At 43.3% G+C, this 27,946-nt stretch overlaps 1 protein-coding gene across 1 annotated transcript in view; it reads left to right on the forward strand.

The window, feature by feature from the left end:
* The first annotated feature begins 4,746 nt into the window (after window positions 1-4,746).
* DYTN (dystrotelin) overlaps window positions 4,747-27,946 on the forward strand; it is a 248,249-nt gene continuing 225,049 nt past the window's right edge. The window contains exons 1-3 of the mRNA XM_086954076.1: window positions 4,747-4,765; window positions 15,321-15,395; window positions 21,741-21,942. Coding sequence (XP_086810202.1) covers window positions 4,747-4,765; window positions 15,321-15,395; window positions 21,741-21,942 — 296 coding nt within the window. The remainder of the gene's footprint in view (window positions 4,766-15,320; window positions 15,396-21,740; window positions 21,943-27,946) is intronic.

The following is a 27,946-nucleotide window of genomic DNA, read 5'->3' on the forward strand; positions in this document are numbered from 1 at the left end:
GTGCACAGATCTGGGTTTAATCCATCACTGTTCTTCAGCCCACTCTGCCACCCCAGTTAAGACATGGCCATATGCAAATCAGTCTGACCCTGAGCCTCATGGGAACAGTCCAGCTCGAACTGCCAAGCCATGCCTTCCCTGGACCGGATTCAAGCTTCCTAGGACCGGTTTCTGGCATTACAGCCGTCTTCAGCCAGGCTTGCTTGAATGCCACATTTCTAATAGCATCAGAGGGAAATGACATAACCACTGCCCCCGGAAATGAAATAGTACCCCAACTCTTGATTGGGGAGGGTAGGAGAGAAAAGGGGGAAATGGTGCAACAGCTGGGAGCTTGTACCCCCACTATGGCCGTATCTAGCATGGAGACAAGGGAAGGGAAAACTCAGTCAGGGACCACCACTAGGGATAGCGGCCCGCCACAGGAAAAGGGAAATCACCAGCTAAAGCTGGGTTAGTCGATGGAAGTATAAAAATCCTCTCTTGGAACATAGCCGGGTTAAAAAATAAATTGCTCACGCCTGAGTGGGGTTCCTTTATGGCATTACATGACATCTGCCTGATGCAGGAAACTTGGGCACTGGAGGAGAGAGTAAGTCCAGGTTACGCAACCTTTAACATCTTGGCAACAACCAGGGGTAGAGGAAAACCATCGGGTGGCCTATCGATTTGGGTGGGTACGCATCTGGGCGTACAGGCAGCCCAAATATCAACGAATTCCCCAGATGTTCAATGCGTGCTATTGACCCCTCGAAGTATGCCCCAAGTAGCTATAATAAATATCTATTCTAGGCCAGTTAGGAACGGGCAGGAATCGGACACAATCAATGCATTAAAACATTTCATCCAGGCACTTGACCCCTCGATGGTTATAGTCCTTGGTGGTGATTTCAATTGCCAGTTCGAGCCTCTGATCAGCCCAGAGTTGGGCGAACAGGATGATGAGGACTTGTTTTGGCATATCCCTGAGCTTAAGATCCCCGCTGTCAGGGCATGGACGCCGTTGGTGCTGCAAATTAAATCATTCTCCCTTGCAACGTCTCTGCGGGCGTGCAATGGGAGGCTGGATCCTGACCGACCGGGGTCAGCCACGTTTAATAGGGCAGAGAAAACCTCCCTCATTGATTTTATAATGATGGAAGTAAAACACTGGGATAGATTGATGGAATTTAGGGTCCTACCGAGGCAAAATAGCGATTATAATGCTCTTGTTTTAACACTTAAGCCAGGGAGCTTCGGGTTGATAAACCCTGATGCCGAATCTAATACACTTATCTTGCCCCTTATGGTAGCCAATAATAGGCGTCGGGTTAAATGGCCTTATTTCCAGGACTCCCCCAGCAGGCTCGCTAAAATATACCAGATTGCTGTACAGCTGATCACTGAGATGGGAGACTTGGGCTCCCACGGTCAAGCCGTGGAAATCCATAGGCAGATTGCTCTCGCACTGGTGGAGGTGTTTTGTCCGGAAGGAGGGAATAAAACACATCGGGCTAGGACACACCCCTGGTATGATGCCACCTGCAGGAAAGTAAAAAAAGACCTCCTCTTGGCAATTAAATCTAAAGATAGTGTAGGAATTGGGCTATCTCGATTGCTTTATAAAAAGGCAATTGTCAGGGGAAAGAGGGACTGGGAGGAAACGAGGTGGGAGGAGTTGAGATCTGCGCTCCTTTGCAAGGATGCTAGGTCGTTCTGGGCCATTGTCAGCTCAGGTGTGAATGGGGGAGGTGAGGCCGTTTCCCCGAATATTTGCGCCTTCAGTGTGGAAGGCACATTTTGGAGCGCTATACACAATTTGGAGCGAGGCGATGTGCCTCGTTCAGGTTCCAAACCCCCCCAAGAGCATAGTATGCCAGGGATGATGGACTAGTCCCTGGAGGGAGCTGTGGTCCCCCCTTTGTCCCCCGACCCAAACCCCCGCCATGAGTATCGACTGGTGGGGGCCTCGGCCGAGGGACAGTGGTTGGATCGCCGGGATGTCCCGTACGAGTGCCATTCTGCAACACCAGAGACCATCGCCCTGAGGGGGATAGAGCCTGCCACAGTAGGGGTGCTGGACTTGTCCCCGGGGGAAGCAATGGTGCCCCCTCCGCCCACCGCCCCAGACCCCCGCCATGAGTATCGATTGGTGGGGGCCTCGGGCGCGGGGCGGCGGTCGGATCACCAGGACGTCCTGGACGTGTACCATTCTGTAACGCCGGAGATCATCACCCTGAAGGAGGTAGAGTCTGCCATAGCAAGGCTGCTCCCCAATAAAGCCCCTGGCCTTGATAAATTGCCTGGGGACTTATTTCGTTCCTAACCTAAAATATGGCCACCATACGTGGTTATCCTGTTTAATGCGGTCCTTAAGGGATCCGATCCACCAGACACCTGGTTGGGAGCTGAGATCGTCCCCATTTACAAGAAGGGTTGTCCGCTAACCCCATCACACTATAGGCCCATTAGCCTTATAGATACAACACAAAAACTAATGGGCAGGATCATACTGGACAGGATCCAATGGTGGATGGAGGAATACGAAATATTGACTACACTTCAGGCCGGGTTTAGGTCAGGCATTTCAACCCTGGATCAAATATTTCGGCTCCAGGTCCTATTCTGGAAAACGGCAAGAGTGGAGTGTGGCAGCCTCTACCTTGTCTTTGTGGACCTGCGGGCCGCTTTTGATCTTGTCCCCAGGGAAAAATTGTGGAAAGGGTTGGCAGATCTGGGTCTCCCGTCCTATCTACTGAATATCTTGATTAGATTTCATGTTGGCAATTATGCCCAGGTTAGGTGTGGGAGAAATGGGGATCTCTCAGCTTGTTTCCCTGTCTCCAAGGGTGTGCGACAGGGGTGCGTCCTGGCTCCTACGTTATTTTGCCTTTACATTAATGGCCTCGTGGACGTCTTAAATGGTGTAAAAGACAATGATGCTCCTAGGTTGGCCACTGGGCGGGTGCCTGCTCTGATGTTTGCGGATGACACTTTGCTGTTATCCAAAACATCATCGGGCATCCAGCGCATTCTGGACGGGTTTGCAACATTCTGTGACTCGCGTGGATTGGAGGTTAACTTGGATAAAACCAAGTATATGATCTTCAACCCGCCGAGGCAGACCCGTCCAAATCCCGTCCTGAACATTATCCCCCTAGAACGGGTCAAGACTTTTGTCTATCTTGGAGTTACCTTGACTGAAGATTTTGACTGGGGCCACCAAATCACTAAATCACCCTTAGACTATCGCAAATAGTAGGGGGTATAAGCAAGCATCATAGAACATCAGATTTCAAACCGGTTGCCCCGGTTCTTGAAATCTATGGACTTCAGGCCAGGACAGCCGCAATGTATGGCACTGAACTCTGGGGACATAAGAACACATCCAGCCTCCTGAGGGTCGAGCAGTCCTTTATGAGGAATCTGGTGGGCTTCCCACAGAGCACACCAGTTCTCCCCTTGCGACTGGATCTGGGGCTGGAGTCCATAGAGGAATTGGTAGCTGCTCGGCCTTTGCTCTACTGGAAGAGGTTCTGGTCAGTACCGGAACTGGCCCCCTATAGAGCGGAATTTTTGGAGGTTTGGGGACAAATAAAAAACAAAAATATCCCCTGGCTATTCCACATCAAGATCCTCACCACCCAGATAGTCTTGCCCCAGCTATGGGAGACCCCCGAGCTGAGCTGTCCGAGGATGCCCAGGTCGGAGCTGCTAACCCTGATGAGGCGACAAAATTTACTTGCCCTACAGTGATCAACAACCCAGGCAGGTTGTCTGTAGAGTTCCTCTTAGTAAAATCTGAATCACGACTAGAGGAATTCCTAGACGTAATCCAACCTCCTCTTGCAAGGAAATTATATACCCAACTGAGGCATGGCTGCTTGCCAATCAGGGCTTTACCTCGAAATGGGCTAAAACAGAAAATGGAACCTGCCCGGCATGTAATTATATGCGAGAAGATGTTCCACATGTTATGTTTATTTGTCCAGCGTATGCAACAATAAGAAAATGCTGGTTGATTCTATTATGTAGGAATTTGGGCTTCAGACATTGCATGCAGGCGTGTAGAGTTTTAATGTATGATACCTTGCCTCCCATAGTTTTTGCTGTATCCCGTTTTATACATGGTATGTGGCGCAGAAGGAAAGGCTATGTTTAATACCAATGTTAATATCTTTGATCAATTTTTTAAAAATCTTATGCTACTAGGTTCAAGATAACTTCTTAGTTTAATCTATTTTTATGACCAATATTACCTGCTTACTATTTATTGTTTTAATCAATTGTGCTTTGTATGTATTTTATCTGCACTTTTATGGTCTCCGACCGAAATAAAGTTATCACTGACTGACTGACTAATGGAAATTCAAGGATTATCTTCTCAAAACCTATATGTGCATCAACAGCACACTTTCCTCACATTTAATATTACACCATCATGGTGTAATACTATGTCGGAGTAAATCTGGTCACATGGGTCGCAAGTGAATTATCAATGGTGGGGATGCCTTGTGATGATGGTGAAGACCAAGGGTATGTTCATAAAGTGTTGCTTATCTCTGTATTGTAAAGATAAGCCATGTTTTCAGGGCTTTAGGCATGTAATGAGCACAGTAATCAAGATGATCAACATCTGTATAAGACTGTGTTTATCCTCTACCCAATAAGATACTCTGTATGATACAGGCACATATTCTAAGCTAGGCTGTAAACTATTACATGTCTCCTTTGTTTCAGTGACTTCAAGCGATAGCGGCACATGAAATGGATCCAGAAAAAGAAGGTAAGTGGCACATATGTCAGGAAGTATGTGGCATCCTTCTGTGATGCCAGTGAGCACCTTCCATGAACACCTTTCACGTTTAGTTAGCTGTAGTGACTAATCTGTAACTTTTTCCCGACATATGTGTAGTGTGCCACCACACAATTCAGATAAACCGTTTGTATTTCAGCAGTGAAGTTGTGAAACGGTGTTGGGAGTCCAAGGCACCAGGTCAAGTCCTCAAGCATCGTGTGTTTAGGAGGATAAAACAGCGACTGCCATTCAAAGCCTCGCTGACTAGGCAATGGTTATGAATCCAATCCTTAGTTTGTCCCGCAGCCCGTGAAGTCATTTTAATGAAGTGGATGCGACCTTCCAATCCGGGTTTAACCAGAAGGCAAGGTTTGCGCTCTAGTTTGTCTATGTACTTTGGGGCCATATGTATCAAGCCTTTTGCGAATCGCAAAAGGCCTTTTTGCATGTTTTGGTATGTATGAAATATTCGCAAAATAAGGAAGAGCAAAGATTTGCGATTCCTTATTTTGCCATAGCATTTAAGGAATCACAATTTTCCGATTCCTTAAATGCTATGTATGTAGCATTTTTGTGCTGCAAATTATGGTTAAGAATTCACAAATTACCACCAACTTGTAGTTGATGGTAACTTGCGAATTCTTCAAAAAATGCACAAATTGGCATTTTTGAAGGTGGCATGTGATGCACACACATGCCCATAGGACATGTATGTGCGCCATATGCACACTCATGTACATTTCAGGGGTGCAGCAGGGTGTCTTTGAGACACCCCTGCACCCTTGAAATAATTCTCAAATTGAGATTAGCAAATTGCGAATTCGCAATTTGAGAATTATTTTGCAATCAATCCTATGGGCCTCCTCGCCCATAGGAATGCATTGGAAATTATTCCTTAATTGCGAATTCGCAAAATGCGAATTCGCAAATAAGGAAGATTAAGGAATCGCTAAAAAAAAGCGATTTTCTTCATATATACCATTTTGCGATTCCTAAATAGCTACTCCTTAAAAATCGCTATTGAGGAATCGCAAAAGGGTTTGTTGATACATATGGCCCTTAGTTCTGCTTCTGCGGAGAGCCCTTTGCGCGCCCCATTGTAGTAGATAATGTATGACAAGGCCCCAGTTAAGATAAGTGTGATTCAGCCTAGAGTTTGCAGGAGAGTAACATTATTTTTGTTGATGAAAATTAGTTCCATTTCAAACTGAACTCCAATATTTCTGATTGAGTTTCATGAGCGGAGGACCATGTCAAGTGTTTAACCGTGGGGTACTGTTGCAAGTCACGCTATCTCCTGAGTGACCAGGACCAACATTTTTTCTTCTCAACTCCATGTGTGGTTGTGTTGTGGATATTTCCTGAGTGACCTCAGTGGGAACAGTCAACTTTAAACCCACATTCAAGTAGCCAGAAAGTTGTTCGTTCATCTAGTGGAAATCTTTCAGCCAGGGTACCATCTTTTCAAAGTATTTATAAGAGAAGCTGCTAGATTACCCCATCTCTTCCTCAATGTGGACAACGGAATCCCACGACCGTACGTTAACGGCCAGGTTTTCAAATCCTCAAGAATCTTTGCACTTTGTCTGCTGGAAAAAGTGCCAAGAAAAGAAATATGGACTTGTTTACATTTGTTTGTTTTTAAGCTGTTTTGTGAAGTGCGCATGCCTCCTGAGAGCACCTTCTTCTACCAAATCCTGGTGGTCTCCTCTGCACTTGAAACGTGTGGGTGGTGTAAGTGCCTATGTCCCATCATTTTGGTACCAAAAGCCACTTGAAAAAGAATCATCTTTTATTCATACCTGAATATCAAGTAGTTATTTTCTAGTTCTAACTTGCCTGCAACTTTAGTCAACATTTCTTATTTTGCCAAAGGAAATGTGTTTTTTTCTGTTCTTTTCTAGTTTCCAAACATCACCTGAATGTGTCTTTACCATCCAAAATGACCATCTGAAATTTCAGAATGATAATTTAGTGCTTTAAAAAAAATCCCAAAATGGCTGTCCGTGGGTGCACAGGGCCAGTGATCCACTGGTGGCCATCTTAGAATAGTTTTTCTCATGAAGAAAAAACATTTTCATATTGCTGCCCATGAATGCACATGTATCGTAATGTACCAGTTGTCATTTGGAGTTTTCTTTCTTTTGGTAAGGCCACTGGTTTTTATGCTTACTGTCCTCCTGGTTCACAAAGAACCATTTGCACATTCATGGTCAAACGATTCCTGACCGTTCGGACATTCACTTTTGCTTTTGTCAATAACTCCTTTAAATAGCGCATCAACTGACCTGGTGCTGCCAATATCCTAAATGGTTCCAATTTCAATGCCCAGGTTTGTGGCCTTTGGTGAGAAATTAACTATATCTGTGTGTGTGCAAACCTCTTCCTCACATTGCCTAAGGCATGGATTTTCCTCATCTCTAAGGCCAACAAGTAATCTCTTTGACCAACAAAACGTCAGAGCCAAACAAAAAAACTATTGAGTGCCCACCCACAGAAGAGGTTCAGAGAACTTTGCCCCAACATCCGCTACCACTCCCTGAGTACTACAAAACGACATCAACAATAAAGAACGTTTACACCTAATCAGATAGCACCAATCACAATCATAATTAGAGATATAATTCCAGAGAAACAACGTCATCATTTACACACACATTCAAAAAAGGGATCAAGCATCAAAAACATTTGTAGGAGGTGAAGAAAGAAAACTGTGATAGGAGTGAATTGTAGGCTAACTTTTTTGGGTAGTTATTATTCCTAGCAAGGCTGACTGTGTTTGTCAGCAGCTTTTACAAGAGTAGAGATTTTACTCACAGCATGCACAGATGAAGAAGTGGAAATTTACAATGATCTTGAAACATTTCTTGGGGTTACCACCACTGTGCATATGTGAGTTTTTGTAAGTGCAAATTGTGCTTATAAATTCCATTATCTTCTTTAATTCGAAACCTAATTCCACCAAAGTTGTCTTGATGCATTTGTTGCTTGTTTTCGCCAACTGGTTATATGCTTCAGCGTGGTTCTCAAAAGTCCTTCAGACAAGAAGGACTACGGCACATTAAATTCTTCCTCTGATATGATCGAATGCCCATACAATGACTAAAGTAACAGGTGCCTGAACTGGCCAGTCTCCTTTTAAAGATCTTTGACAAATCTCATTACCAGAGTCACACAACTTCCAGAGTAAAAAGATGACCAGAATCAACTCTAGCTTTATAAGTCGTTGGCAGTGTACCGCACTGACACAAAAACATCTCAAGAGACGCAGGGCTGTCAACAGTGCACTTCCAAAGTAAGGTGCTGGGTCAGGGATCGTTTGTTAAGTGTAATGTAGAATGTTATCCTAGTAAAAGCACTCCGGAATTAGGTTCATCCGTATTTTTGCTGTTTTATTTATATATAATTCAATGTAGAGGCATCAACCGAGAGTCTACCAACTAAATGAATGAGTGTTGCCTCAGTGCGGTATGCAGAGCATAGGTTAACTATGGCCCGCAGTTACAGGCCAGCTTGTATTAAAACTGTTTTAAAAGCCCAATAACAGCTAGTTGCAGTAATCAAGCCAGGGCGGGAGTGCCACATTGGCTATCCTTTTAGGTTGAGCTTTGAAGACCTGTTGTATTCTCTTCTGTTGGCTTTTGGAGCACCCACTAATTGCCATTGGTAGTTGTATGTGGCATTCAAAAATGCTGGCATGTAGTTGGTGTTTGTCAGTGTTGGTCCCTCCTTTATCTGTCTGTTCCCACCCCATGGCAATTTCACTAATGGTTTATTTTGTTCAGTCTGGCCATTTCAGCCTTAGTATTCTTTTGGGTGTCCATAGCTGGTGCTTAGCTGGCACCGAAAACAAATCAAGCAACAGTAACGAAAGCGGCCCTTGACGGTCCTTTTACATGAAGGCTCAACAGAGTACTATCAGGTGTCTCCGTGCTTGCTGCGGACAGTTCCTCCTGTTCAGCCATTCATTTGCAAAGCAGGCAATAAAAGACGGGTGAAACTATTGTATAATTTTGCTGATCATAAGAGCAATACAAATTATGGCCGCTAGAGAACAGTATGCCCTTAACCCCTTCGCTGCGGGGTGTTTTCCCCCCGCTGTGCAGGGGGGCGGGGGGCCGTACATTGCCGCTGTGCTTATGACGAGCTCGGCTCGTCATGAGGCACAGCGGAGCTGCACTCGTGATGAGTGGAGCTCGTCACAGCCACACCCGTTTTTGATCGTTCAGCACAGCGGAATAATTATCCCCGCGTGTGAACGTTTCAACGGCTGTAACGAGCTCAGCTCGTCATGAGTGCAGCTGAACCGTGCCTCATGATGAGCTGAGCTCATCATGAGCACCCAACAGGTTAAAGATTATTGTAGAATTTCCAGATTACACCTCTGCATCTTTCTCTTGGAACTGCATTCCTTCTTCTTTTCATAGCATTTGACTTTGATAGATCCAATCCTGAACCTTATTTTTAAGGGATTGTTAGAACTGGGGGTCTCTAGTTGGAAGAGGTAGGTACCACTGTCCAAATAGGGACCCTTGCTTCTAGTCAGGGTAAGTAGGAAACACTCTTCAGATAGCCCCTGCTCACCCCCTTGGTAGCTTGGCACGGGCAGTCAGGCTTAATGAAGGCAATGTGCAAAGTATTTATACCAACACTCACAATAACACAGTATAAACTCCACAAATTGACTTCTTCAACAGTTTAGAAAAAATAAAGGTATTTAATCTAAACTACACAAGACCAAAACAACAAAAATCCAACATACACAGTTCAAGAATATGGTTTCAAAAGAGTTCTTAAGGTTGCGTTAAAATAATCCACAGTTACGTCACGTTTTAGCCAACAGTACCTTTAGATGCGACAAAAGTTCCAAGTGAAAGCTGTAGCGTAGAAAAGCAAGCGATGTGTCACTCCTGAGACCCTGGGGAGGTGTTGCGACAACCCCGCTGGACGCAGCGGGCGTGTTGCGATGACTCTGGTGTGTATGGGGAGAGATGCAATACCTTGCGTGGATTCCAGTGCACAGGTTTTGGTGGAAGCGGCTCGCAAAAGGTAGGATGCGACGATCTTCGGGCAGCGACGATCTTCGGTTCGGCGACGATGCGCGGCTCAGCTTCGATCTTCTCCTCTCACGGCCCCTCGATGCAATGGCTCTGCGACGACTCTCACAGCGATGTGATGCGGTCCGCAAGCGCGGTGCGACGATCAAACCCAGTGACGACAGGCTCTGCGACGATACTCGCAGCGATGGTAATCTTCCCGCACCTGCCTGGTGCCTCCCGCAAGCGAAGGATGCGATGACTCTGGCAGCGGCAACAGGCCGTGCGACGAGCTCGGCCTTCGCGGCGGCTCGAATTTCCTCGCAATGATGGGGTTGTGCTCCGCAAGCGAGCAATGCATTAAAACTTGCAGAAAGTCTTTAAAATCTTGGTTTCCAGCTTCCCAACACAGGTACAACTTCCAGAGGCACCACAACTGGCCCAAACACTCTAGGAAGGACAGAACTCTCTCAGCAGAGTTCAGGGAAGCTGGGAGTGAAGTCCTTTTGTTCCTGGGACTTCTTAACAGGGAGCCAGCTCTTCTTCAGGCCCTTGGAGATTCCTTCAAGCAAGGGAACACAGCACAAAGCAATGTCCTTCCCCTCTCTTTTGCAGCAAAGCAACTACAGGTCAGTCCAGCAAAGCAACAGCAGGACAGTCTTCCTTCTTCAGTCTTCCAGCTTTCTCCTTGGCAGAGGTTCCTTCTTGGTTCCAGGATGATCTAATTTTCTGTAGTAGGGGTCCTGACTTATACCCCTAAATGTCCTTGTTCCCTTTGTGCAGGAGGGCTCTGAGCCCGGTCTGAACCAGTTCTGGGTATTCCTTGAGCACTTTGTTTTCCTGGCCTCTCCTTTCCTTTCAGAGAGAGGGGCAGGGTCGTCAGCCACCCAGCAGGAGATGGAGCCAGCATTGTGGAGGGAAAGCACAGCCCTGGAGCACTTTGTTGACCTGATTCCTTCTCTCCTTTCACAGTGCAGGGCAGAGACATCAGACCCGCCAAAGGGGGTGGAGCCAACACTGTGGGGGGTGGGCACAGTCATATTCAGGTCCCAGGTGCAACTCCTCCCTCCCATCCAGATGCAGATCTCTCTATTCACCACTGGGTGGACTCATTCTGTCTCCTGGAATCCCCTAGCCTTGTCACTCGCAAACCAGACAGTCAATTCACAAACAGCCAAAGCACACAGAAAGGTCAGACAAGAGAACAGCCATTTTCTAAAAAATGCTGTTCTCAAACACAGGATTTAAAAAACACCCTTCCTAAAAGATGTGGTATTAAATTCTGAGTTCCATGATACCAGACTTTTATGTCCTATCTTGCTCCTATGGAAAGATATACTGGTAGCCACTGTAGCCAGCATTCCCCATGATAGCCTATGGGCAAGATAGCCTTACAATAGTAAAAAACACAAATGGCTGTAATTCACTACCAGAACATGTCACCTGCACCAGTACATGCTCTACCTTTCACATACACTGCACCCTGCCCAAGGGGGTACCTTGGGCCTTCCATAGGGGCGACCAATGTGCACAGAAAGGGAAGGGTAAGGCCTGGTCAGTGGGGACACTGACCAGGAGGACATGGCAGTTCACAGACTGCACACAGGCACTGCGGTGGCAGGCCTGAGACACCCTTTTAGGCTACTCATGTAGGTGGCACAATCAGTGCTGCAGGCCCACTAGTAGCATTTGAATCACCAGCCCTGGCACACTTGGTGCACTTTGCTAGGGACTTCTTGGTAATACAAATATGCCAATCATGGATAACCAATCACAATAACAATTTACACAGAGAGCATATGCACTTTAGCACTGATCAGCAGTGGTAAAGTGCCCACCACCAAGGGTCAGGAAAAATGAGGAGGAAGAAGCAAACAGTTTGGGGATAACCCTGCAAAAATGGCCATTTCCAACAGTGAGCAACTGCACCCACGCACTATAATAGAGCTACACAGTTTAAAGGTTGCGAAGTGAAAGTTAGAAATACATTATGTCCTGTTTAAAATAAAATTTGGGCAAGATTAAACCGACACGAGGAAGCACTAAAAAGAAGATTGTTATGAAAAGTGCTGGTACTGAAAAAATAAAGCGGTTCAAGCGAAGTGAATAACCTCTAGGTGCTCTACATCTTCACGCCGCCTTGTTCCTCTGAAGTTTTATAGCACTGCACTTCCCCTGAGTACTGGGGTGCAAAGCATTTACAGTGATGAATAGCAGAGAGGTATATTGCCTGGACCTCTTGTATCAGCTGTTGTAGTCCCAGTTGGGTTTATTGTGTTCAAACGTTTCCCGGCAGCTCGTACACCCGTCATCATGGGTGGGGAGGGGCAGTGCACGGCATGTGGTCCTCCGCCAGCATCCCCAGAGGTGGTCTTTTGTCAGCCACAGTAATGGCACTTATAGAGAATCTGAGCCAACGTGACATGAACCATAGTGCAAGAAAGAAAACTAGTCCCCCAGCTGCTCTTTAAATCATAAAATCAGCAATAATCAGGGTTCAGTTGGCCCCTCAGATTCTTTTGTTTTTTTGTCCTCATTTGCCACAATGGTTTTGTTTCCATGATGAAGTCGAGTGGTATACGAGCGGGATGCTGTCTCAGCTGATAATTAGCTGGTAGGGCTCAACTTTAACCCTTGATACTTAACCTTCAGCTCCTCCTTCTCAAACAAACTCTATTTCACCAGACAAAAACCAATCAAGAAATGAGTGGATATTTCCACAATGATATCGGGCCCTGGGTTGGGTCTAAGTGGCTTAATCATTGGACACGGGGAAAAAAAAATACAAAAAAAAAAAACCCCGGACATTCAATGCGCCCAATTTAATAGATGCCAAAACGCCTTTTTGTTTGAATTACCAGACCTACCCAGGTCTAATCTGGAGACAGTAAAGATAGAGGTGTACCAATCTTTGATTGTAGGGAACAAAGAGTCTTTCCATCTTCTGCATATCTCCCTCCTGGCAAGCAAGATAGAGTAAAAAACTAGCTTCTTCTCTGAACTTTGGAGACCCTCCAAAATACCAAAGATAATCAGTGGGAGATCGAGGACTATGTTCAAGTTCAAAGATAAAGAAAGAGTTCTTTTAATGTCATCCCAAAAAGTTGACAAAACGGGGCACTCAAAAAACATGTGACAGTCCGAAGCAGCTACCACACCACATTTAGGGCATGTTACCGGGCTCCCCTGGGTAAATTTCGAAAGCTTTAATGAAGAGTAGTAGGCCCTGTGGATGGTAAAGATGTGATTTCTACGGAGCCACGATGGTTTCACTACGTCCCACAACATTCCACAGGATAGGCTCCAGAGCACTTGCAGATTACACCCCATTATGGTAGATGACCAAAGGTCTTCTGGTAATGAGAAAGTGCCATCCCTTTCTTCCATAATCAGGTTATACCATGATGAGATTTCCTTTTTAACTGGAGGTTCATCGACTAAGGATGATATTAATTGGCTGTGACCTCCTAGGGGGAATTTATTTCCACGCTTTGTCCGAGAAACATATGCGTGGGACCAACTAGCTATTTGCATATACTTAAATCTAGCAAAGTTGGAGCCAATGGTGTTTCTAAGACACTCCCACGAGAGCAGCTCCCCTTCTGTGAACAAATCACCCCAAACAGCCAACCCAGCTTCCTTAATCGGTATTGCTAGACTGTCTCTCAACCAAGCGGGACTCTCGGGAAGATCCCAAAGCGGAGTCCTGCTATTGTAGTACCCTACCTTAATGGTTTTAGTTATCTGTGCCCACATTTTGGCCATTCCTTTCCAGAATCTTCAACTTAATTTTTTTTTAAACTTGGGGTCCCCAAACTTGAACAAAAACACTGATTGGCTAACACCTTCTCCTGAAAGCAGGGTGGAATACAAAGAACCAGCCCCATTCCCAGATGGATTTTTAAGAACACTCTAACATGGGATAGTTTAAATCTGATATTAACTCCTTTATTTGGAGTAAGCGCCTCTCGAGGATCTCCTGGAAAAAGTTGAGGAGGCGCAGAGAAAAGGGTGGAATCGCGGCCCCTCAGATTCTTGTGCCCCAGTTGGGATTTGCCACTGTTCCAGGTACTGGTCCCTGTGCTATTCGAAGCTGATTATGAGATGGAAATCTTCTTATAATATTTAGGGTTCCTATGTCCTCAAACGTTGAATGCGTGGTAGGAGGCATTATGGTAACATTTCTTTGATAATCAAGAGGGATTTATTCAATATCCTCTCCAAACTTACAAGCAGGCTGAGGCTTGTTTCCTTCACTAAGGGGCACTTTGCTGCAGGCAGGCCACCTCCTGTAGCTAAGAAGTTTGCTGGTCTTTGTTACACTCACTCAGGTGGCCTGCTTCTCTCCCTCTTTGCTGAACAGATCTCCGTACCTACAGGAGCATGTAAGAACCATAATGCTGGAGACTGAACCTGCCCCACGCTTCTCAAGGACGACAGCAGCTACTCAGCACTTCATGTACTCCCCAGGGGTGTACGATTTTACTTTATATTAGCCACCAAACTACCCCATGGTGTAGAATTTTAGAGGGGGCAGCATCTGATTATTTTTTGACGGAGCGCTTACACAGTGATACATTTATAGCCACGGAAATCTACAATGCACTAATGTGTGATATGCTGAATCAATAAACACTTATAAGGTCCCAAATGCGAGATAGATTGCATTCCAAAGGCTTGTTTGAAGAAGTTTTAGGGAAGCTGTGGCTTTGTTTCCACATGTGGCTTTGGGTCAACATGCTCTAGGGACTAGTTTTGAATTTTGTAGTGTTGGGGTTTGTGAGTTAATCGAGGATGTCCGGACATTTAAGGGGTTTGGCTCATTTCTATGGCTGATGACGATTGGAAGAAGGGGACTGCTCATTGGTGGCGAGGCTCAGAGGCCGGGCATGTGTTGTGTTATATGGGACCTTTGCATCATACAGAGAATAGCAGGCTACGTTACTGGCCTTAGCTAGGGGCACACAGGGATGCGTTCACAGGCAGAAGTGAGGCACAGGAGTCTATTGGAGCTCTTTGGGTAGGACAGCTGCAAGGAAAAATACTTCTGACATCGAGTTTGACAAAGAGCCTAATGACAACTGCTCCAGAGCAGTGGCTGTAATGCTGACTCCATCTCCGGGTTACTAATACAGAGGGACTCAGGAAATGGAGAGGTGGGGAAGCTGCCACGCGTCACATGTTGATCTCTGAGGATCAACTAGGAAATGGGCAATTTACTAGTGAGTATGAAACTGCTATCCCGGTATTTCTAATTTCCTACTCGTTTTTTTTCTCCTCGAGACCTCAGCTGCTGCTGCTGCTGGGTGAAATACTCTGGGTCCGTGGTGTTCCAATGGTCAGGGATTAGGCCTAGAAGAAAGCAAACACAAATCAAAACCTTTCCGGATCCGCAACCAATGATCTCAAACCCCTAAAGAACAGAAGAAGCCCTTAAAAGAAGGCATGGCCGTCTAAGAGAATGTTCAACTTTCCTGATCAGTACTTCTTTCCTTTCTTCTTTACAGGGCCTCTCGGTGAAATTGAGAATTCTGTGTACAGAACTGCTATGAAGCTGCGCGCAACTCAGACGGTCTGCCAGCGTGAGTACTACAAATGCTATATTAGTAACAAGACTAAACAAGCATTTGCAACGCAATAGCACTCCCATTACTTAAAGTTTGAGCTATTAGTGTTGCAAGTAAAAATGCAACTGCAAACTTTCAGTAATGCGGGACCTATTGCATTGCAAAGGCTTGTTATATGCATGAATGGATGATGTAACTCTGTAATGCCGGTCTCTTTTAAATTAAAAGTGTTTCATCTGATGATGAGAACAAATAATGCGCCTCGTGGAACGTTTTTTTAACATAAAAATATAACGAACTTTATTTTGAGTTCCCAGAGTTCTGTAAATTACTGAATCAAACAGGAAGTTAGTCAGTAGTAAAAGTGCAGCAGAAGGAGGACTAAAACGGTGCGAATCCATAGCATCGTTTTAAACTTAGCAGCCATGTAATATTTAAAGGCCTATAATATGAAGTAACTGTAAATAATGTTCTTTCTAAAACAAGTGAAATGTAATGTTATGTGATGTGAGGATCATTTATATAGCGCACTACCACTCCAAGGAGCATCTTGGCGCTTTGACTCGTACTGCTGAAAGATGGTAACAGCTTAACCGTCCTCAAACAGCAGGCAGAAGTTAAACAAGTGTTTTACAGACTGAGCCCGCCAGGCTAAGTTTTAAGAGATTTCCTAAACTTCTGTTCAGAAGTGATTGCGCGGAGTTGCTGGGGCAGTTTATTCAATGCCTTTGCAACAATTACTGCCAGTGTTTTTCCTCCCTTAGTTGCCAATCTGAATTTAGGGACAATCATCGATTGGCTGTTGCGGATCGGAGTTCTCGTATGGGATTGTATGCCTGACGTTTTTATACAGGTACCATGGACCATGCTTGTGAAAGGCCCAAAAAGCAATGTAATGTTAGTTATCAAATAGGTCCTGCAATTTAGGCTTGTGGAATAAGGCATAGAAACATGCATCATGCCCATGCGATCTCCTTTGCATTAGCCTTCTTGTCCCCAATACTGGTCCTTCCCCGCAAAACATTTTTAGCCATCATTCCCTCCCCGCCCCCGCCCCCCTACGAATTTTTGCCTACTCACCTTTCTTTAATCACTTGGTGGAGAAAAAAAAGGGAAAACGCCGAAGAAAAACAGAGATGAGACGCCTTTTCGCAGAGTGCTTTAAGTGCAGTAACATGAGTTACTGGCGTTGCAGTTTTTCAGGATTGGCATTCCCAGACCGCTCAGCAATAATTAGTCACGCTGCGCAAAATAAACAGTCAACACAAGATTTTATTGGAGAAAGTTTGCTGCAGGTTTATTACATACAAGGAGAATGCCAACTTGGTGGGCTAACTTACGGGTGATCCAAGGGCAGGCAGAGTGACTGGCCTAAGCTGCCCTGCGCACCTGATAAGCCAAAGTGTACCGTGGCCAAGCCATTCAGTGCTACCATTTGTGTGGGGGTTATCCCCTTTACATATCATAGACCACCAGTCCATTCCTTTTACTCACGCCTTTTTCGGGGGACAAAGAGGGTGGCCAGTGGGTAGGGGCAGGTATAAATACCTGTCCCCAGCCCACCGCGCACCAGAGGCGCCAAACCCGAGGGGGCACGCCCAGAAGAAGGGTTTCCAACGACAAGATACTAGGGGGCTGCCCTCTTAAGGGAACCACTGCGTGCACAGCGGGCAGCCGCATAGTACCTAATATTGCACCTCTCGCTACACACCATAGTGGGTTACTGAACGAAATATTTCCCTTTCCAGGACTGTTGGTCAAGAAGTTAGCTGCCTTGAGAGAACTCTATGCCACACATAAGGGACCAGGCCAGTATTGACTTTTGTCGGAACACTTAGGTGTGGCGGCCACTGGCACCAGTAGCAGTAGGGACGCAATATCATCTCCTGGTGACACCGTGAAGATCTGGTACTGACAGCGCAGTGTGACGGCCAAGTACCTGGGCAGCTCCCACCACGCACCAACCTGTGTACGAGGGCCAAAACCCAAAGCGGACATTGGACCCTGCAGCGCTATGGCGCCTGCTGTCAAACTGGACTTGGGGTTTGTGAAAGTTAACATCAGATACAGTGTTAAATAATCGGACAATCAAAACCCTTTTTTATATTTATGTTTGATATATTTGTTAGATAAATAAAAGTGGTGAAAAGAAATGTGATAATATGCAGACTAAAGATGGTGCCAGAGGGAGCCCCGTGGTAAGAGGTACACCCACCGCCTGCACCTTACAGCAAAACAGGGAAAGAGGCGCTATATCGCAGCATGCTGTAAGTGAAGGAGGTGCAGTACATGAGTCCTCGGCATCGCACAGTTTTCCCCGACCCCTACCCCTGACGAAAGCCACACCGTACAATTATATATCAAAAAAACCATCTTGCACTTTATTTATGTAGAGGGGGGGCGAATTAGATAGCGAAAATATGTAAAAGCAAGAAACAAAGGTGATATTGACACAGAAGAAGGGAAACAAACGTAAAAGATTTCCTCCAAACAACGGGTAAACACTGCAAGCGTAAGAAAACCGTACTTGGCCGGTGCTCCTCAGCTTGTAACGGAAGTGACGTTTCGGCTGCAGGAACCAGTTGGGAGGCAGTAATGAAAAATGACAGTGGAATAAATCTATGGTAAGCAGCAGGCAGGAGCAAAGTCATGTTATTGACTCCAAAAGGTCTTGCAAACAGCACATGCGCCCTTCCTGCGCTCAACCTAAAAAGCCTCATTTAGCAGAATTTAGGGCTATTATCATTGTTGGGAATAGTAACTCGCACCATTGGTCATGTGAAGTTTGATATGATTAAAATGACTTTCTGTGCTTCGATGCTCACTATTAAGCGCCAAACCTCTGGGATGTTAGTGATCTGAATGAGAAATCTTCAATAAAATCTGACCTTCTTCACAACCTTCTTTACATTATGGTCCTGTCTTTAAACCTATCCTAGCTGTTTACACAATTATGCCACTGTACTGTCCGTACATTGTGTCACATGTTGTGTCCCATTCCCAGGGGCCGAGTTAGTGAGGATATCGGTGCTGCAGGATTAAATAATACATAGATATCCTTGCTACAATTACATTATTATTTGGTTTCAAAGTTGTGCAGTACGCAACAGTGGGAAAACTTCAGGTACAGTATTTTGATTTTTTTAAACTTAAACGTTTTTTAAAACCTAAGCAGTAAGGATACAGTGTCAATAATGGGGCGCAAGTACATAAATTGCTCCCTGTGCATGTGTAAAATCCAAAAGAAGGACACTTTTGGCAATGGTTTTCTGGGCATGTTTTTTTTTCTTCCAATAGGGCAAGAATCTCCTTTTTAAATGACAGATGCACATTCACTGAATCGATGCTGGTGAATCTGTGGCCACAAGCTGAGTACATTTTCCAGAAGAAAAAAAATATATATATATATTGTTTTAATTAATTAATGACACGTTAAACAAGCGGAGTTCATTTTCATGGAATGAAGCTTCTCTCCCTCTGCTGCCGTTTCATTTCCTAATGCAGAAAATGCACCAGTGACCTGGAGCTTTGTCAAGGAGCATGAATCTTTAGGCCTCCATGCTGGGCTTGTAAAGGGACCTGTTCTCATGCCCGGTTTAAAGTGTAATTTTACTAACAGAACAACATACATGCAAATACGGTATTTGTCAGTGTGCCCTGACCCAGGGCAGTGATGCTACACATTGCATCTTACGTCTCAGTGTACAAACTTGGATTTGACAAGGGCATTTTGTTTTTCTTCCTTGCTCAGTACAATGCCTGGTGTAGGTTATGAAAGGTAAGTTGTTGACACATTTAGGGCCTCATGTTAGTCGGAAAGGCTCTGAACAGCATTTATATTTTCCTAACCCGCATCGGAACCCATGTGTCCGACCAATTCGGAAAAATTTCTGACCGACCGATTACAATAGAAGGTAACCGTTCGGTCTTTTCGGCTCGGTTCCGACCGGTATTTCAGAGTAGGTCAGAGCCAAATCATAGAGGTCTGTGGACCGTTTGTCCGACCGATGTATTACGATGTCGTATTTGGACAGCCTTTCCGAATCGGTCTGTCCGATACAAAACGGCTGTCAAAAACTGTCTTTGGGTGCCCGTAGCAGGCCCTCCTTCAGCAGGAGGTCTCCGGTTGGGGACCATGCGGGTACCCATGAGACCCCTCATTCCAGCCTTGCACAGATGGCAGGTACCATGGGGTGCCTGCGACAGGGTGCACGGTATTCCGCAACCACCACTTTTTTTAAATAGAAGCCTGTGTTTTTGTTGGAACACAGGCTCCCATTGAAGTCAATGGGAGAATTTACGAATGGTGTACAGAACCATTGTAATCGGTAGGACTCGCTGAACGCGAGTCGGTCGGAACCGATTCCGACAAGGAGTCGGTCGGAATGCTTTCTGACTGACATCGTAATGAGGCCTTAATGTATACTAAGCATCTTTAAATGATTAGTAAAGGAAGCTAGATAGGGGAGTCTGTAACATGATTCTGGTTGGGGGAGGAAAAAAATATAAATTCCTCACCAATGTGTGAGTCATGCATGCAGAAACGTTAAGTGAATTGAAAGGACCAGCACACCCCTGACATGCTGAAATGGGACTGTTTACACTAGTGCTTAATTTTTAAAATATTAAGTGCTAGAGCTCTGACCAGGAGGCCACTGCAGCTTGCATCACCCATCGCCCTTGTCCTTGCTGCCAAAACAACTACTAACCATCTCTCTTGCATGTAAATGCGACAGTTCAGATTATTCCAGGCCCCCAATGCTAAAGGAATGAATGGCTGGGGAGGCAGGTATTAGCAATTTTAATGTATATTATATTCCTAAACAACTGTTGTTCTGCTCATTTCTAAATTAGATGAGCAGCGCCACCATGTGGTAGACTGTTCAAAGTATGATGTTGACAGTTAGATGCAGAGCACCGGAAACCAATTAAGTGCCGGTGCGCAGCACCGGAAGGCACAAGTGCAAATTTAGCACTGCTTAACACCTAGAAATGTGTACCACAACACTGATGCATCTCTTGAGCTATTTTTTTAAACCAAAAACGGTAAAACTTATCTATTTTTTTGCAAAATTACCTTAGTGATGCAAAGTGGCACATAGATTTGATTTGGGATTTGCTTTCCAGTGCAAAACTTGTGCGATGGAAAGCAGCCTAAAGTAACCTGCAGCCTAAAGTAATCTTCATTGATTTATATCAAAGGGATGTCACATGGTGGCACATGGGTGTTCCTGTGCAACCACTCATGGTTTTTGATGCAAAACACTTTCTAGCATTTGTAGGCAAGGCCTTGCACCAAAAAGTATTCCTCCATGTGGCAGGTGCAATGTATAAGCAAAGTTTTTTTTTGGTCCAAATTTTGTCAACTTTTCATGTGTGCTGCACTCTACAGTACACATACAGTAGTACCCTCTCACTACAAAACCTATGCTAGACTCATGCACAGACCTTTACCGCATAGTACAAAGGTGTTTGTGCATGGTGCAAAGCAGCTATAAAGTGCACCAGTGCAAGGTAAGAGAGCAGCAGCACCATATCTTAGCAAATATGGCTTTGCATTGTTCTCTCTCTTTCACGCAATGGGCTGTGTTGTGTTAAAAATAGTACATTTGCCCCCAGATTTCCTTGTTACTGGCTTGTTCAGATTTACAAAGCACGGAAACCAGGAACTGACAGTCACTCTGGCCAATCACATAGGATGTTTCTTCAGACACTCTGAGAAACACAAGACTTTCAGGGGTCAAAGTGAGCCATGTACAGCTCCAGCCAGGTTACATGACTTCACCAGACATGACACGTGTCATTCATCACTCATAGATCCCCCTTGCAGTCAGTCTGTATAGGGTCAGTATGCAGGAGCCCTCTTGCGAGATTCAGCTGTTCTATTCAGAAATCTCTGGGTGTTATAGATCCATGCCCTTTGGCAAATTGACCAGATCGTTGTTGAGAGAAACAATTCGGAAGACAGTTTACTTTGGACACCAATTATACTTTACAAAAGTTCAGGCGTGAAATACAGCCTTACATATCCATTTATTAATTCCTAAGTTAGTGCACATTGCTTACACTGGGCTAACAACAATCATTTGTTTGTTCCTACTAATAGATCCTATTTTGAGTTTTAAGAAAGTCAGCAGAAGATCAGACGATGATCTGCTATGGTATGGCATGTATGTAACGTGAACTTAGCTGGGGGGTTGGGGGGGGGGGGTGGCACCAGAGCACAGTTCATATCATTGGAAGTAAGCAGTGATTCATTATTACATACAAACTCTAATGTGAAAGAGGTCTCATGTTGTTAGGCTTTATGCTGGTGATGAAGGATGTTCCTGACCAGAGGATGCTTTCTTTATTCTACAGTGCACTTGGTTGGGGTCCCACTCATTCAACTTGTCCTACAGAGTCACAGATCCCATGTGGAGAGGCAAGACTTCCTAGACATCCCACAGCTCACAGAGATGTTGATGGAGCTGTTCCACTGTGCAAAGTGGGAGAAGCCTGGACAGCTGGATGCCAGAGCCCCAGAACTCACCCTGAGCCTCCTGTTGGCCATGTATGACAAGTAAGATTGAAAACTACCTTGGCTTTGAGCCTTTATTTATTGATGCTGTGTTTGAAATATACCAATGGTTAGCCACAGACATTGCATGGAAATACATTTCTATCGCAAGGAGGATACATTTTCATAAGTGAAAAGGTTTATTTTGTTAAATTTTCTCTTTAGAAAACGCACACAACAGCTATGCAACACAGGCATTGAAGTCTCACACGGCATCAAGGAGACAAAGGCCACCTTGTGCATGAATTAATTTGCCAGTTGTGGCATTCCTCTGTTTGATGTTATACAATTGAAGATCTGTCTGAGTGCCAGCAAAAACAAGTACATTTGAGGCTCCTGATGCTTTTGCCAAACACAGTTCCTAATTTTGTGAGGGAAACAGGATGCACAAAAACAAGAAGCGGCAAAGTCAACAGGTCTCAGTTTAATCTGTAAAAGTGCAGCGGAAGCAGATTATCGAAGCCAGCCAAAGAAATACAAGATGTACTGTATTGATGGCTCCTTCCTCGATACAGTGCTGTTTTCGTTTATATGTCAAAAATTGCACGGAGGGCAAAAAGAACTTTTGTTATAGTCCTTCTTTAGTTTTTTTTTAAGTTTGATTTATTGAAAGATAACAAAAGAAACACATATCAATAAAAGTGACAAAATCCATCCTATTGAATAATAAAATGATTAATTAAAATAAGAAGACAATATAGGAATTAACTTTATATGTATATATAAATACGAGAAAAATATATTGGGAGAAACTAAAAAGGGGAGGAGGAAAGGGAGGAAGGAGGGAAAAAGGGAGAGGAGGAAACATAAAGTTGTCAATATAAAACAGTCAGAAATATCATATAAATACACAGAGAATATAACATTGTAAGCTTATTATTGAATGAAAAAGTGAAAAGAAAACTGTAATGAACTTTCATTAATTAAGAGGAATCAGGTAAACAGATAAGCATAAAAAAGGCAAAACGAGCAAAATTAAGGTGGTTCCCGAACTTCATCAGGTATATTTTTAAGGGCAGCAGAAGAGGAGGCAGAATGAGATGAATAAGTTGTTAAGGGGAGCCATAAAAGATCTCTTTCAATTGCCAGAGATGGGGGGAGCCATAATTAGTATCAAGTCTGTGGTGGAAACAAACAGTGTTCCACCATGCTCGAAAAGTGACTTTATCAGCTTGTTTCCAGTTAGAAGTTATTAAGTGGAAGGCAATAGCTATTAATAAATCCAAAAGTTTAAAACTTAGTGGTGTTAAGGCCATTGGGGAGATAGAGTGCCTACAAATATTTTAGTAAAGGAAATTCGGATTTGGTCCTTAAAAATTTTCAAGATTTGGGACCAGACTAATTGCCAAAACTGATGGATTGAGGGACACTCAAATAACATATGTTTTAAATCTTCAGTGGGACAGGGACATGACCAGCAAACAGAGGATGAGTCAGAGGAAAAAGAAGCTAAGGACATAGGGGAGAATAATAGTCTGTGGTAAATGAAAAAAGGCTTTGCATGGTATTTGCAGCTCAAGAGGTTTTATGGAGCTTAGACCAAATTTAACCCAAGTAGCAATTGGCCATTCTTGAGAAAGTCCTTTTCCTAATTGATGCGCTATTTCCCTTAGAAGTAACGTCTCCTCAATGCACTCGGGTTTAAGTTTCAAAAAATGTTCAATAAAGGTCCATATCTTTATCTTTGATCTTTTGGGTAATATCTTTATTTCATATCACTTTTTCATTCTTCATATTATTGTCGTCATAATATGTATTCATCATTTATGCCCAATGCATTTTGGGTTTATGCCCTTCATCAGGGGACTTAGTATCTGAAGACAAAACAAGTAAAGCAATATTTTAATACATCTAATGTTTCAAAGATTATTCTTATAATGCGAGTCTCTTAGATACATGTAGTTGAAATAACATGCTATTTAAGTGCATCTATATACTACACACAGGACTGAACCGGGGTAGTGAATGAACAAAACACATGATAAAACCTCTGGCGGCTACTTTAAATGAATCCCTTACCATCACAAAAGGGGATTCTGAAGTGTTATTGATGGTGAAGAATTCTACCAAAATTAGGGTCGAGTAATAGGGAATTGTTAAAACGCCATCTACCAGGGTGAGGGGGAAAGGGGATCAAGTCAATATCAACAAGAACAGGGGCATAGTCAGATATTAGAATTCAACCAATTTCTGAGTGAATGGCATGTTGTGACAGGGATTTACTTAAGAAAAGATAATTAATACGGGATTGTGAGAGGTGAGCAGCAGAATAGAAACTGGACTCCCTAAGGTCAGGATGGCATAATCTCCAAATATCAACTAATGCTTTACGTCGAATTGTTGAAATAAATTGAGCGTGCATTTTAGAAGGTGTAAACTTGGCAGTAGAGTGTCAGTCAAGAATGGGGTCTAAAATTTGATTGCAGTCTCCACCAAGTATAATGAAATCGTCGTCAAATGTAAGTAATTTGTCTGATAAGTTAGACCAAAAAATCTTGTCAATCGAAGTAAGACCATATACATTGAAAATAACAATAGGAATCTTATCAATAAGCAACTTAACAATAACCCAACGGCTCTCAGCATCAACTTATTGATGAACTACAGAAACATTCAATTGTGACATCGAATCAAAACACAATTTTTCTTACCTAGGGCAGGGGAATTAAACACATGGCCCACCCAGCATCTTTTTAACTTGGAAGCTTAATTATCAGAAATGTGAGATTCTTGAAGTAATGCAATGTCAGTTTTCAACTTTGCTAGGTGAAATAACACCTGTTGCCTTTTAATAGGATTGTTAAAAAAAATAGAGATAACAGACCAATTTCCATACCTTGGGATTTGTTTTCATAGGAAATCCACTTGGAAAAATGCTATTATAGCTAGAAAACTATCCTTTTCCAAAGCGATTGGAGCACTGCAGAATTTCACTATTAAAATTGGGGGTAGACCTGTCAAGGAGCTGACTGTTATCTATAAGGCTAAATGTGTGACCACGGCCATTTATGGCTCAGGGGTATGGGGGATCGACTCTGCACTCTGCATTCAACAAACTGAGAATCGTTTCCTCCGGTACCTCCTAGGGGTCCCAAAATCAACCCCTACCTACTTCATACATATAGAACTTGGTCTACCATATATCTCAGACATTATAATGACGGAACCCATTCTGCTATGGCACACGCTCTGGTTAACCCCTGAGACAACCTTTAATCGCAACACCATAACTGACTGTCTACAATTAGACGGTGTAAAGCTAATTAAATGGCTGTCTGTGGTAGAAAAAATGATGAATGACATTGGTCACCCGGAGTTTTTTAAAAACCTGCTTAGCATGGAATCAATCTCAAGGAAAGGGTTACGCAAAATGGTCATGGACCATCTAGAGAATAAAAGATGGAACATGGAGAAAATAAAAAAGTCTGTCCTAGCCTATCAACAGATTACTCCTGAACGGGGCCCCCGATTATATCTTATTAGTGATATTAATTGCTATGCTAGAATACTTTTAACTAGATTTAAAATGGGTACCTTTTTCCGATGAATCACATTCCCATCTTGTAACGATTGGTCGAGACAAATGTTGCCTTGTCCCTGTGACGATGTAGCCCCCCAATCAAATTTGCACTGCACTTTATTCTGTAAATGTTATCAAGTTCCCAGAAAAATTTTGCTTAGACCAATTCTTAAGGAGTGGGGTCTCTGTTCTTGTAGAGACGCATTTTTTAGACTACAAAGGATGGAAACCCCGGAAGTGATCTATACTCTAATCAAATTCTTGAAATTATTGGTAAAATTCAGAAACCCGATGTAACAAATAAACTGATTGTACATATTTTATAAACTGTTTTAATGCACAGGGTTCTGAGAACCGGATAATTTTTTAATATTACTCTATTTTTTTATCTATGAATGTGACCAATACTTTCCCTATTTTTATCCTAATTGAAATGGCACTGGCTCCTTGTGACTTACTTCTGTATGTGAATAGTGTTTTGTATGTATTTTAATAATTGTATGCTTTTATGATATGAAAAATGTATATCGAAATAAAGCTTATTTTGAATTTGAATTTGAATTTGACATCGAATCAAAACACAATTTTTCTTACCTAGGGCAGGGGAATTAAACACATGGCCCACCCAGCATCTTTTTAACTTGGAAGCTTAATTATCAGAAATGTGAGATTCTTGAAGTAATGCGATGTCAGTTTTCAACTTTGCTAGGTGAAATAACACCTGTTGCCTTTTAATAGGATTGTTCAATCCTTTAATATTCCAGGTAATAACCCGAAATGTAACTTACTAAGAAGAGTATGAATAAACATTATGCTTACAAGAAAGCAGTTAGATTGACTTTATAAGCGTAGAGGAAAATAAATGGAAGGGAAAAAAGTATTTACAAGATGAAAGAGAGTTTAGAAATATGTAAAGTATTAAGAAATGTATAGGATACTAAGTTTGAAAAAAAGAGCAGAGAAAGTGGAAGACATAGGTAAAAAAGATAAAGGGGAAAAGTAGAAGGGAAATCGGAACAGGTGAGAAGGGAGATACAAAAAAGAAACAGAAAAAAGAAGAGAATAGAGAACAAAGGGACAGTACATGTCTTACAAAGACGACTGAACATCATACCTACAAAACAGCACGACTTGGGGGAACTACACCAGGAGAAGACAACAACAGCTGTGAAGATCCATTGAATCTAGAAAGGACCACAATCAAAGATGTCAACGTTACAGGAGGATCAGGAGGGAACAAAATTGTTGAAGCAAAAACTCCTGTGAGTGAGATAAAAGAATTAATGAAAAGAAATATTCATAAGGTAAAAAATATAGGAAAATTATGAAGAGATAAAAGCGAAGAAAGAGAAATAACAGTATTACAATTATAGAGGTGTTACAAGTACATAAACAGAGCTAACAATCACTTAAACAATTTGAGAACAAGTTAAAAGAGAACAGTGTAACATGAAACATATATAATATTCAAGCAGGTCTTGAAGTGTCCATAGTATCAGCCCCATTAAGAGTAAGAAACTTCTGCTGTGCTGTGGGGTCATCAAAAGTTGTGGTTCCTTCTTTACACGTAACCTTGAAGATACATGGATGAAGGCGGACATATTTCGCATTGAGTGAATGCACTTGAGGACGAAGATCAAGACATTTTTTCTGTCGATCTGCTGTGATTTTAGCTACATCTTGAGAAAAGAAGAGACTATGACCTTCCCAAAAACCTGTTTCTTGGACTTGACCGCAGAAAGAACTTGAAGGAGATTGGTTTAGTTCAGAAAAAGCATGATCACACCACTAGGTTTTGCTGAGATTTTCGGAATAAGTCTGTGAGCTCTTTGAATATTGAGTGAATTGGTAGAATGTAAGTCCAAGAATTTGGGCAAGAAGGACTGAAAAAAGGGGGTGGGGTTGGAACCTTCAATGTTTTCAGGAAGTCCGTAAAGTTGGAGGTTGTTTCTACTATTCCTATTTTCCAAATCTTCTGCTTGTTTTTTAAGAAGAGACACTTCTTTGCAGTCCTGCATAGACACTTAAGAGAAAATCAAGACAAATAATGCAGCCTAACACTTACCAGGCTGCAATGGCCACCACTTAATCTAAACAGTGAAAAGGATAGCCAACAATGTCAAATTTTTTACACATTTTACCAAGTTTTCCTCATAGACAAAAACTCCCCCTCATCAAAATCCTTGAAATGATAGAGAGGAAGGGTTGTACAGACAAGCCCCCATAGGCTGCCATTATGTGTCCGGAAAAGGGATACCGTGCCTTTAAGAAACTTTCCAGAGACCCTCGGTATCCCAGCATGCACAGCCAAGCCCTTTTACTTTCAGTTCTTTTTTCCGGCTCCTGCTAGCAGGACCCTGGAGCATTAGATTTCAATTTTTTGAGTTTTTTTTATTCACTTTTAGTGATTATTTCTGGATTTTTACAGCTTCACTTGACGTCTTTGGCCTTTATGTACATTCTGCTGTGTTTTTTTTTGGCAGAATT

The sequence above is a fragment of the Lissotriton vulgaris genome, chromosome 2_1 (genome assembly GCF_964263255.1).
Source record: "Lissotriton vulgaris chromosome 2_1, aLisVul1.2, whole genome shotgun sequence".
Taxonomy (NCBI): Eukaryota; Metazoa; Chordata; class Amphibia; order Caudata; family Salamandridae; genus Lissotriton; species Lissotriton vulgaris.